The 13,136-nt window shown below is 42.4% G+C and overlaps 1 protein-coding gene across 1 annotated transcript in view; it reads right to left on the bottom strand.

The window, feature by feature from the left end:
- The window catches only part of CLSPN (claspin), a 30,388-nt gene extending 23,661 nt beyond the window's left edge, over nucleotides 1-6,727 (bottom strand). Inside the window, exons 1-7 of the mRNA XM_035119158.2 lie at nucleotides 6,642-6,727; nucleotides 5,411-5,540; nucleotides 4,304-4,746; nucleotides 2,834-2,992; nucleotides 2,033-2,105; nucleotides 1,593-1,701; nucleotides 524-1,092 (exon numbers count right to left, since the gene is read on the bottom strand). Of these exons, the coding sequence (XP_034975049.2) occupies nucleotides 524-1,092; nucleotides 1,593-1,701; nucleotides 2,033-2,105; nucleotides 2,834-2,992; nucleotides 4,304-4,746; nucleotides 5,411-5,540; nucleotides 6,642-6,659 (1,501 nt within the window). The 5' untranslated portion in view covers nucleotides 6,660-6,727. The remainder of the gene's footprint in view (nucleotides 1-523; nucleotides 1,093-1,592; nucleotides 1,702-2,032; nucleotides 2,106-2,833; nucleotides 2,993-4,303; nucleotides 4,747-5,410; nucleotides 5,541-6,641) is intronic.
- Between the last annotated feature and the right edge of the window lie 6,409 nt (nucleotides 6,728-13,136).

Below are 13,136 nucleotides of genomic sequence, written 5' to 3' on the forward strand. Positions count from 1 at the left end.
GAAACACTGAAAGGCCACTACCAGTCAGTGTAGGTTGTACTGGACTAGATGGACTAATGGTCTTACTTGATATAAGGCAGGTTCTTGTGTTCCTAATGGAAGAGTGCCGATTTATGTTTTCTACTGCTATGTGTCACAATTATTAATACTAGGTGGGTGGGAAGGCTTGTGAAAAAGTGTTCTTGCTTAAATATGAGCGAGAGACTCAACTAAACCATGCTAAGTGAATATCCTATGGAGGCCTAAAAACAACCTGATTTAAGCAAAGCATGTCACAATTCTAGACATGTTACACAGAAACAAATGATTTCAATATCCAAAGTGGCAGATAGCACCTGACCATTGAACTCAAACGTTTTAGGAGAAGATACCATGGAAGAATGAAAAATCTATTTTTTTTTACCTTCCCCTCCCCTACAATGCAAACTTCCCTAGCAATTCCCTTTTCAATCTTTTGTCATATAAGCAATAGCAAGAGAATAAGAATCACAACATAGCAAGATACTGGATACTGGTACCACACCTCTGTTAGATTCTGGCTCATCAAGATTAATAAACGAATCATCCCCGGAACACAGCCTAGGCTTGATTGTCAGGTCTACTCCCAGCTCCCGAAGCCGATCTAGCTTGGACTTCTTTGTTTTTTCAGCAGGAGCTAACAACACTGCTTCCTGTGGCTTCACAATGTCTTTGGGCTTTCCACCCAGGTCTGAAGATTGCGCCTCCACTTGCTCAAGTAAGTTTTCTTCCACTTCATTCTCTACTGATTTGATGCATTCTGCAGGGATTTGACCAGGCTTTTCTTGCTTTCCAGAACTCAGCTCCTCCTTAAGGCACTCAATTTTGGAATCACTGCCCTGTTCATTTTCCTCAAGACAATATTTTGCCAAATTTCCCACTTCACCAGTAGAAGTTTCATCTGTGCTGGCAGAAGCAGGGTTCAAGGGGGCCGAAGCTTGCAGATCAAGCCCTGCTGCCAATACTCTCACTGCTGATTGGTTAAATTGTTCTCTCCAACTCTCACTGCAATCGATACCTGGGTTTTTTGGAACAGGACTTTCTTCATCCAGACTGGGCTGATATTTAGTTGATCTGTCGGGGGTGGGAATACAAGTTAGATCACTACCAATCTTAAACTTGTTCATTTGAGAAAATGAAGAAATCAGGCTAAGGGCAGAAAGCAGTATTTTGCCTATTTATCCATGAATAAAGGGGGGGGGGGATTGCTGAATAATTATTACAGATTTCTGCCAATAGCTAGACACAGTAATGCCTTCTCATGTGGAGCAGGAGAGTTAAATTGTGCAACATGTTCTACTGATGTTCATTTTGTTTTAGCCCATTTTGAGTCAATTCAATATAATCATAATGAAAAGAAACCATCTCCTAATTTTTTTGTTTCTGATTTTTTTGATATGTTTTATATTTGTTTTATGAGTCTTTTGTAGGCTATCTTGAAAAACTAAATTAATGAAATTGTGATTTTAAAAAGATTAATTCTGCATCCAGTCCTATTCTATAACAGCACTACTACAACACCTACAGGTGCCTGTATCATGAAAAGAAACAAGTTAGAAGCAAGCTTGACTTACTTTAGCAAAGTCATAGCACTTCCCTGGAAGGCAGGACGAGGTTTGCGCTTGAAGAATTCATGGACACTTTTGGCTTCTGGTAGGTGATATGGGAGAGGGATGTTGGCTTCTACCAGAAAAGAAACAAAAGGATTAAACTGGTCTGTGTGGATACAAAGAAGGAAAGTTTTGAATAGTATGGCCTTGGTTTAACTTTTAATGATAAAAACACAAAAATCTTAAAAGGAACATATGAAGCTGTTTTATACCAAGTCAGACCATTGCTCTAACAAGCACAGTACTGCCTAGCAAATGAATCTCCAAGGTCTGTGGCAAAGAGAGGTCCACATTCTGTTGTCAGTTCCTTTAACGTGTTTTTAAAGTGGGCGATACCAGGCTTTAAGAGAACCTGGAAACTTCTACATGCATACAGAATCTTGCAAAACGTTTTGAAATCTTACCTCTGACAAGCCGCTGAGTCTCGCTGTGGAGCTGTTTGATGGCTTCCTTACCCAGCTTGGCTGCCTTCCGCTCCTCAACAAAAATGAAAAGACAGCTTTGAGCAAACATGTGGCTTAGACACAATTAAAAGTTAGGCATACGCAGGATGGAAGATGAGGTGCTGTTAAGTACCATACAAAAAAGTGAGATAGAAACAAAACTAAAAGTGAATAGGTGTGGGTGTCATTTTTAGGTTCCTTCAATAGACGTTCCTCATATTCAGGCATCCCCAAACTGCGGCCCTCCAGATGTTTTGGCCTACAACTCCCATGATCCCTAGCTAACAGGACCAGTGGTCGGGGAAGATGGGAATTGTAGTCCAAAACATCTGGAGGGCTGAAGTTTGGGGGTGCCTGCTCATATTCATCCATCTTGTTTGTCATTTTCACTCTCAGAACCAGTATTGGTGGGAAAGGCAATTAAATTTAACATGCCAAAAGAAACTGTTGTACAGAGTATTGCATACAGAAATACCAAACATTTATTTCTGAGGTTTCTGTGGTGTTTGCCGCAGATCCCCACCAATTTCACACTGGGACGCCGTGCTTTGAAGATGCTCCAATGCAGTACATTTGGAATCTTCCTATAACCCTCTCCACTTGAATTCCACAAATATGGCATCACTTTAAAGGCTCTGCCTCTGGTCACCACCCAACTATAATTTGGGATCATCCAGTAAAACTGATTGGCAATATGTTCAGGTAAACAAAACAAAAAAAAATACTTTGTATATTTTCCTTGGATGGTTTAGCATTACTCACCTTCCGTTTTTTCACTTTCTCTTTCCCTGCAGTTTTTATCAACTCTAGAGACTCTTCATCTTGAAGAAGGGGATCCTCTTCCTCTAAGCCATTCTCAAAGAGGTCTTTATCAGCCAGCAGGCACCCACTGTCATTGAAAGAAAACCTCTCACTGTCCTCCTGGCCCAAGAAAGGTAGAATATAGGAAATAGTTAGCAGTTGCTACCTCCCCCTCTTTCCTATATAAATAGAAAGGAAATCATTTTTTTCAACTGCATAATATGAGTTCACAGTAAAGCCAACCACGGGCGACCACCCTCCACTCATGTAGAAGTTACAATTCGGGGCCCCACACACATAAGTGAAAATCATGTAAGTCGGGAGCACCTGCTTTTTCCTGCTCTCCAGCTCTCTCTTCAATCCAAACTAAATATCTAGAGTTGAAGCTCTGGAGCTTGCTGGAGGTCACTTTGGAAAGTGGCTGCTACTCCTACTGCAGGGAGACTGAGCAACCTAAGCAAGCCCTGCTGAGCCTCTCTTCAGGGCCTCCTCCACCCTCACTGACATCATCTTTAGGATCTGAAGATGGTTTCCTTATAAGCCATGAAGACTCTCTCTTCTGTCATTTCCTGGTATGATTCCATTTTATTTATTTATTTATTTATTTATTTATTTATTTATTTATTTATTTCCTGGTGCCGCATACGTGATCACGCGTGAATAGATTGCACGTAAAAGTGGGGAGACGCCTGTAGTACAAAGCCCCATTATATACCATGCACCACAGTAGAAGTGGGGCATCTCTGGCCCTCCAGATACTATTGGAGTACAACTCTCATCATTCCTGACAACCATCACACTGGCTGAGGCTGATAGGAGCAGAAAGTCCAAAAACGTCTGTAGCACCACACGCTTCCCATCCTATTTGCATTCAAACCCTGACCCAGTTTAGACAAACAACATAACATGCAATAAAACTGTCCCTGGCCTGTACTGCTTCACACTGAGCAAAGGATTATATGTTGTGGGTAAGCATTCAATCAATGTTTATACATGGAAAATCAGTACATCAAGAGAAGCCTATATTAGATTACTCCTACCCATCACATTTTCTATATAAAAGTGGTGTTGTGCATGAGATAAGAGTTTTTTAGAATAGAGGGGAACATTCAATTATGCAATGGCCATCTGTCCTCTTAAGTGACATGAAAACAAGAACAGTTGCATGGTGAGCTACTTATCTAGACTGTGCCTTATTCTCTCCTGTTACAGCAGCAAGTTGGACTACCATACCATAATGCTATAGCTGACATTTCAGTTTAACAATGCAGCTGGTGAGACACTTGTGTACATGCCAGTCAATGTAACATGAGGCATGAATCACAAAATATAAATACATCACTTGGCATTAGATTGGACTTTACCTTGGGTGCACACAATGACTCCATCAAAGCCCAATGCCTTAAAATGTTCTTCTCATTCCCAACATACCTTCCCTTCTTCTGCCTCTCCTTTCTTTATGGTATCTCTAATAGCTTTCATTTTTTCCTCTTTCTCCTTCCTCCTTTTCCTTGGGGCACCCTTTTCTTTTTCAATAATTTCCTTTATACAATGGATTCTGTGGTTCTTGTGTTTTTTCCCAGAGTTCTCCAACTTATGTTCAGACAAACCAAGCTCTGGATACATTCCAAGGTTCTTATTATGGAACAAGTTGTCCACTTCATCATCATCATCACTGTCTTGCAGAGCCTGGAAGATTAGGTTGGATTTCTTCTCCTTAGCAGCAAATGTATCATCATTTTCCTTCATGCTTTCCATATCCCCAGTTGCAGCCTCCGATTTCTCAGGAGCCAGGTCTTCTCTTTCACTGTCACTGTCTGGGAGGAACTTCTTACATTTGACTCTCTTAGTCACATATATCTCTTCATCAGAATCTGTCAAAAATATAAGTTTCACATCTTTATGGCATGCATCTTTTTAAACACACACATATTTTAAAAGCAGTTAAACTTATTTCTTACCCTCTTTTCCTCACTTGAAATATTGCAGATTCAGTTACATACTGCAGTCAAAGATAAGCAACGCTGAATTCAATGTAATTTAATTGAACTTTATTGTGCAATTTAGCTCCTGTAGGCTCTATTTCCTCCCTGCTCCGGTAACAATCCACAAACTACTACAGCTCATAGGAGTGTAAGGACCAGATGTGTGCATGTAATTATTTCCTTCTTAAATCGGCTTCAGCAAGCCTTGTTATGTTTTGACTTTTAATGTTCAGTTCTATTGTTTTCCACTTTGGAAAATACTAAGAAATATTTATTATTTTTTAAAAATCAGTTTCAGGAAAGCAGTCCCAATATCAAAATGGCTTTCAAAACTTTGTGGGAGAGAGGGGTAGGCAGCGAGGTATCAAATATGCATGGAGAGGCTCCTATGAAAAATGGATTAACTTACTGTGTGCATGATGTTGGGTAAATTATATATATATGTCACATTTATATACGTTAGAGATATTTACTGTTGTATAGGACATTTCTTTGAAATAATGCAATGACCTCTATAACGCCCTTTTGTTTTTAAAGACAGTAAATTACTGACCTTCACCGTCAACAGATGCAACTCCTTTGTTTATCTGTGTTGGAGAAGTCATTTCACAGCTTCCCTGTCCGCTGTCTGAATCGCTGTCAGACACTTCCTGAGATTTCAGATCCTCGACATCCAACTGAATCTGTAAGCCACAAACATATATAAGTATGACAAAAGAGACAAACACATGCAAATGTTTTGATAATGGAATTTTAAAATAGAAGCCAACTCCAACACCATTCACCTCCCAACTGCAAAGAAAATGACATCGGGCCCTTAGGAGCAGAGTTCTTCAGGGTTCCATTCTATACTTAACAATTGTGTAATGTCTGCATGGCAATATTGCCCAGAGAGTGAGTCTGGCATGATTAACACAACAGTGACATGCTTCTCGTTTAAAAATCAGAACCATAAACTGCTGCATGGTACATTGATCAAACTCAGCATGCTTATCAGACTACACAGTAGAAGTTCCCACGGATGTAAGTTGTACAGTATAGTGTAAGGATCAAAGTTATACAAAGCAGGCATGGGAGAGAGATTATGAATCCCAATGAAGGCATTGGGCAGTGCTAGTTTTGCTCTGGTTAGTATGTGTGCAGTGGGGAGAGGCACTCTTCAACAATCTCCCACACTTTTGAGTACACAGGTCCGCGGAGTACTTAAAATGAAAGTACTCAAACCAAAGTGTACTTAAACCGAGGTGAGACTGTATATTACACTCCTATCGGTGACATCCTGATGACAGACATCGGCGAATGTTAATACAGCAGTCGCCTAGGAGACTAGGGTACAATTCCCACCTTAGCCATGAAGCTCACTGGGTCACCGTGGGCCAGTCACTACCTCTCAGCCTAACCTACCTCACAGGGTTGTTGAGGGGAATTAAACGAGGAGGGGGTAGGACCATGTAGCCACCTTGGATGAAAATGTGGGATAGGAAGGCAATGAATGAATAACAAAACAAGACAAGACAAATTAAAAGCACACACACACACGAGTCTGAAACGGTAGCAGTGCATTCCCCCTCCGAGGACCATACAGTAGTTCAAAGACACTGGGGGGGGCAGGACACCCGAGGTTAGCCGCAATGTATGCTGGGAGTTGTAGTTCTTGCTCCCTTAGGTGCTTCCCGCGGGGCCGCCGACAGCCGCCAAGACAAATGTCCTCCGTTCCCTCTCGCACCGCCAGCCGCTGATAGGCGGCAGTTTCCAGGCGTGAGCCAAACCTACACTGGACTCACCTTAGTCGCCGCCGCCATGGCGCCCGACGCCGATGAGCGAAAAGCGCCAAAGCCTCCCTCGCGCCTCCGAATTCGAGTCTTCCCGCTCTTGCTGAGAGTTTGCCCCCCGCTCCTCAGACCTTAGCCAATCGCAACTTGCCTCCGCCCATACGCTTGTTGTCATCCTGGCATGAACCAATTGAGAGGCAGGATTTCCTCCACGGCACCGCCCCCGCGTATCAAGCGTTAACCCCTCTCTCTTCCCGTAGCAGAAAGAACATAGAGATAAAATATTGCAGAATGGCAAAATTCTGAAAACAAGGCACTTCCCTGGTTTGGTTTTTTTCTTCTTTCCTGCGGGTTTTCTCTCCAGCCCACAAGAAATAAAAGAGCGCGCGTGGGGTGGTGGGGTGGAATATCCATATTGCAGATGGGTGGTGTTTGTCGCGAAAATGGCTAACCACAACCCTGCCGTTTAGTTCACTGTCATCTGCGGGGGACATAGCTGCCAAGTTCTCCCTTTTTTAAAGGGAAATTCCCTTATGCTGAATAGGCTTCCTCGCGAGAAAAGGGAAAACTTGGCAGCTATGGGGGGAGGACTGAGAGCGCAGCATGCAACAGCTGCACAAACAACAAGCCTGCAATATAGTCCAGTGTAAAATATTGTTGCTGTTATTCTTTTTATTTAATATAGCAAAAAAAATCCGCCGCGGTTGCAACGCGGAGTAAACTGCTTAAATCTACCCCTTTCAACAACAAAAAAAACACCACCCACTCAGAGTTCAACAGTACAGTACAGTACTCAGAAGCTCTGTGTGCTGATGCACACATTGATGCTCCCTTCGTGTATCAATATAGGTTGCATTTTCAGATGTTTAAAACTCCACTCCACACATCACTTTTTCCACACAAAAATATGCCTTGAGCGTGAATTGCTGTTAACTTCGCTGTGAGGGTTTAATGCTGTTGCCTAATCGTAGCTATGCTAAATTAAACAATTTCTCCCCTGATTTCTATGGGAAGCAATCGCTTCCTCAACAGTTACAGTACTGTTTGTTGTACATTCAGTTGTGTCCCCATGGACCAGAGCACGCCAGGCACTCCTGTCTTCCACTGCCTCCCACAGTTTGGTCAGACTCATGTTGGTGGCTTCGAGAACACTATCCAACCATCTCGCCCTCTGTCGTCCCCTTCTCCTAGTGCCCTCCATCTTTCCCAACATCAGGGTCTTTTCCAGGGAGTCTTCTCTTCTCATGAGGTGGCCAAAGTATTGGAGCCTCAGCTTCAGGATCTGTCCTTCCAGTGAGCACTCAGGGCTGATTTCCTTCAGGATTGATAGGTTTGATCTTCTTGCAGTCCATGGGACTCTCAAGAGTCTCCTCCAGCACCATAATTCAAAAGCATCAATTCTTCGGCGATCAGCCTTCTTTATGGTCCAGCTCTCACTTCCATACATCACTACTGGGAAAACCATAGCTTTAACTATACGGACCTTTGTCGGCAACGTGATGTCTCTGCTTTTTAAGATGCTGTCTAGGTTTGTCATTGCTTTTCTCCCAAGAAGCAGGCGTATTTTAATTTCGTGACTGCTGTCACCATCTGCAGTGATCATAGAACCCAAGAAAGTAAAATCTCTCACTGCCTCCATTTCTTTCCCTTCTATTTAGCAGGAGGTGATAGGACCAGTGGCCACGATCTTAGTTTTTTTGATGTTAAGCTTCAGACCATATTTTGCGCTCCCCTCTTTCACCCTCATTAAAAGGTTCTTTAATTCCTCCTCACTTTCTGCCATCAAGGTTATGTCATCAGCATATCTGAGGTTGTTGATATTTCTTCCAGCAATCTTAATTCCGGTTTGGGATTCATCCAGTCCAGCCTTTCACATGATGAATTCTGCATATAAGTTAAATAAGCAGGGAGACAATATACAGCCTTGTAATACTCCTTTTCCAATTTTGAACCAATCAGTTGTTCCATATCCAGTTCTAACTGTAGCTTCTTGTCCCACATAGAGATTTCTCAGGAGACAGCTGAGATGATTAGGCACTCCCATTTCTTTAAGAACTTGCCATAGTTTGCTGTGGTCAACACAGTCAAATGTTTTTGTGTAGTCAATGAAGCAGAAGTAGATGTTTTTCTGGAACTCTCTAGCTTTCTCCATAATCCAGCACACGTTTGCAATTTGGTCTCTGGTTCCTCTGCCCCTTCGAAATCCAGCTTGCACTTCTGGGAATTCTCGGTCCACATACTGCTTAAGCCTGCCTTGTAGAATTTTAAGCATAACCTTGCTAGTGTGTGAAATGAGCGCAATTGTGTGGTAGTTGGAGTATTCTTTGGCACTGCCATTCTTTGAGATTGGGCTGTAGACTGATCTTCTCCAATCCTCTGGCCACTGCTGAGTTTTCCAAACTTGCTGTCATATTGAGTGTAGCACCTTAACAGCATCATCTTTAACAAATTTAAATAGTTCAGTTGTAATATCATCACTTCCACTGGCCTTGTTATTAGCAGTGCTTTCTAAGGCCCATTTGACTTCACTCTCCAGGATGTCTGGCTCAAGGTCAGCAACCAAACTACCTGGGGTATATGAGACCTCCATATCTTTCTGGTATAATTCCTCTGTGTATTCTTGCCACCACTTCTTGATGTCTTCTGCTTCTGTTAGGTCCTTTCCACTTTTGTCCTTTATTATGGTAATATTTGAACGAAATGGTCCTTTCATATCTCCAATTTTCTTGAACAGATCACTGTGTATTCATAAGGGATTTGATTTAGATTGTGTCTTACTGGCCCAGTGGTTTTTCCTACTTTCTTCAGTTTAAACTGGAATTTTGCTATAAGAAGCTGATAATCTGAGCCACAGTCAGCTCCAGGTCTTGTTTTTGCTGACTGTATAGAGCAGGCACCCCCAAACTTTGGCCCTCCAGATGTTTTGGACTACAATTCCCATCTTCCCCGACCACTGGTCCTGTTAGCTAGGGATAATGGGAGTTGTAGGCCAAAACATCTGGAGGGCCGCTGTTTGGGGATGCCTGGTATAGAGCTTCTCCATCTTTGGCTGCAGAGAATATAATCAATCTGATTTCGATGCTGCCCATCTGGTGATGTCCATGTGTAGAGTCGTCTCTTGTGTTGTTGGAAAAGAGTGTTTGTGATGACCAGCTTGTTCTCTTGACAGAACTCTATTAGCCTTTGCCCTGCTTCATTTTGAACTCCAACAGTACAGTAGATGGAAGCATAAGTGAGCACGGAAGTCGGGCTCTTCATGCGGGTTTGTAACAAGCCTATGACATAGCGTCCAGCCTCTCTGATGGTCCTATGCCATGTTCTCTGTACTATAGTAATAAATCCTCGAAGTGTGGGTTATGCTTTCCCACGCAATGCTGGCTGTACCTGGACTCTTTGTGGGAAAGTAGTCTCAGGGACAGCTCAGGATTTTTGTGGAACTATTTCAGCTTCTTCTTCCTCTAATCACATCCTTTTCCTTTGCACTCACTCACCCTGCTCCTTAAAACTAAAACAAGTGTTTTAAATATGCAAGGGAAATTGTATTGTTTGACTATATACACTGTACAGGCACACTGCTAAAAAAAAGATATGGGGGAGGGGAAGCGTTTGACAAAAGCCTTGCTGGTTTGAATCCTAAACCAAAATTTGGCCAAACATAAATGTTTTATCCAACTAATTTCTGCTTAGAGTAGAACTGTTTAAATTAATGGACCCAAGTTAGCTATGTCCATTTACTTAACTAGGTCTGCTCTGAATAGAACTAGCACTGAATACAGCCCTAAAATTTTATTAATCTCTTAGTTTTGTCACACTTTTGCTCCTTTACAGTTGCTGTTTTTTAAATTGTACTTCTGCAAATATTGGTGGTTCCTCCCAAAACATCCTCTCGCTTTTTCTCTGTGGCCTTGTTTCGCCTCTACATCTGTTGGCATTCAACCAACTGTCCTGAGTTTGCTATTAGAGGAAATGATTGTGATTATGATTAATTCATCTTATTCATCATATATCTGAAGTGGCCTCTATGCTATAAAGGTTTATGCCTCAAAAACCTGCACTCTGTATCCACAAGTGCACAGTAAATCTTCCAGGACTGTAGCCAACTAAGTTATACACAAAATAGACTCACCAAAATCAATGGTGTTAGGCTAATAATGGCTCAAGGTGTCACATTGGCAATGAAAGGGGTGGTACAATTTCAGTCAGGATTCACTAGGGCAGAGGTTTTCAACCTTTTTGTGTGCATGGCTCCCTTGACAAGCTACATTCTTTGTGTGGCACCCCCGTGGGGCTCAGGAGCCCAGTTATGTCACCCTTTGCCTGCAGAGCTGGCAGCCTCTCACCCTTTTTTGAACACCCTCCCTTGTGGAGTGTTCCCTCAGCCTCTTCTCTCCCCTCTCTTTGTGAGTCCTCCAGGCAGCAGCTGCTGCCGCCCCTAGTCTCTGAACTGCCACCCCCACCCCAAGAGAGGTGCCTCTCAGAGGCACCATTCACTTGTCAAGCTCTTAGCCAGAGCTACAATAAACAGCTATGCAAACCTTTGGGCCAGGCAAATGCCTTACTATGGCCCCTTATAACGCAGTGAGGTTCACACACTGCTCTGCCCCTGCCCCTGCTGAGTTTTAAATCACATTTGTACTTGCTATGTCTTCACCTGATCTGATAAACATTACCCAATTTGTTTTCCAGCACCTGCAATCCTGCACCCCATTCCTGTTTGAGGAAGCCTTCATCTATGCATGCTCTGCCATTTGCACATGCTGAACAGCTGTATGCATCTCAGCTTAACAGTGGCTTGCGATTTTAAATTGGATGAGATCTGGTTTGAGGGAAAATGCATCAGACCTGTGTTGATTCAAGGAAAAAATAGGTATAAAAATGAGTCTGGGGGCAAGTACTCTTTGGCTACAAAAGCCCCAGCAGAGATATAAAATCACAAAATATGCAGCAAAGTAAAGATTGGAAATATTAGCCGTTGAGACCTTTGTCAGGACGATATTTCAGATTATAGATGTTGCCAACAGCTGGATGTTATTTATAGTCAATGGTCAGTATAAAGCTGGTCAGTATAAAGCAGTATAAAGCTGGTCAGGTGCAATAAATAGGTAAGCAAGGCAACGTGAAACAAGGCATCACACATTCAGAGAGAAACATGTCAATGAAGGCATTCTCTATTAGAATTCAGCATGAGAAGAGGCTAAATTGTTAGAGATTCAACATAGTACAAAAATGCCTTATTTGGTTTGATAGTGGAAAACCTGACGTGATGCATTTTTATTATGTTTTTCTATTAGAGTCAAGTGCTTGTCTTTACTTGTCTGAGAGTTGGCAGTGCCATCCGTTTAAAAAAAAATACAAATGAGATGTGCTCAAAAGCACACAGTAGAGGAATGAGCAGAGGTTAGGAACAGGATTTTATAAATAAATTACAGTATGCAGCTTTACATATTTTCAAAATCATAGGAATATACAGTAGGTGCAAAGGTCAGGTCAGATTTGTTCATGTGCAAAGGTATTTTTTGGTGTCGTTTCTGCAAAATATGCTGTCATTAATAGATTCATGAGGTTTCTGTAAAATATGCTGCTATGAATAGATAGTGGAAATAACAATGTCTGAACCATGACAGAAATGTGTGGTACTATCAGACTATTAAGTTAAAGTCCCCTCAGCCATGGAGCTCACAGTTGGATTAGTCATAGAATCATAGAGTTGGAAGAGACCACAAAGGCCATCTAGTCCAACCCCCTGCCAAGCAGGAAACACCATCAAAGCATTATTGACATGTGGCTGTCAAGCCTCTGCTTAAAGACCTCCAAAGAAGGAGACTCCACCACACTCCTTGGTAGCAAAATTCCACTGCCGAACAGTTCTTACTGTCAGGAAGTTCTTCCTAATGTTTAGGTGTGTAGGAGGCATATAGGTCTGACTCCATCTGGCCGAGGCAGCGTGGTCACGTACAAGGAAATAATCTTGCTGAAATTTATAAGACCCCTTGCAAAGACCCCTTGCAAAAACCCATTGCTAAACCACATTGAATTGGCAAACACATTCCCAGCATGAGCTGACCACAATGCCACGTAGACAGAACACAGCCAAGTTATGGAACGTGTCTGTAAAAGAGGATATGCTGTAAAAGAGGATCTGAATAATGGTATAAAAGGAGGCAGCAAACTCTGTCAAGGTGTGTCTGCTGTGAATACACGCAGCACCATTTTGCTTTGCCTGGCTTTGCAAAATAAAAGCTTTTTCTCTTAAAGGAACCCGGTGTCGCTTGACTCCTTCCTCCTCCTCGGAGGCAGCTTAGTGAACTTGGTCTGAGGGCAGGAAAGAAGGCTACAGGTGGAATCTTCTTTCTTGAAGTTTGAATCCATTGCTCCGTGTCCGCTTCTCTGGAGCAGCAGAAAACAATCTTTCTCCCTCCTCCATATGACATCCTTTCATATATTTGAACATGGCTATCATATCACCCCTTAACCTTCTCTTCTCCAGGCTAAACATACCCAGCTCCC

Source organism: Zootoca vivipara, chromosome 6 (genome assembly GCF_963506605.1).
Source record: "Zootoca vivipara chromosome 6, rZooViv1.1, whole genome shotgun sequence".
Lineage (NCBI taxonomy): Eukaryota > Metazoa > Chordata > Lepidosauria > Squamata > Lacertidae > Zootoca > Zootoca vivipara.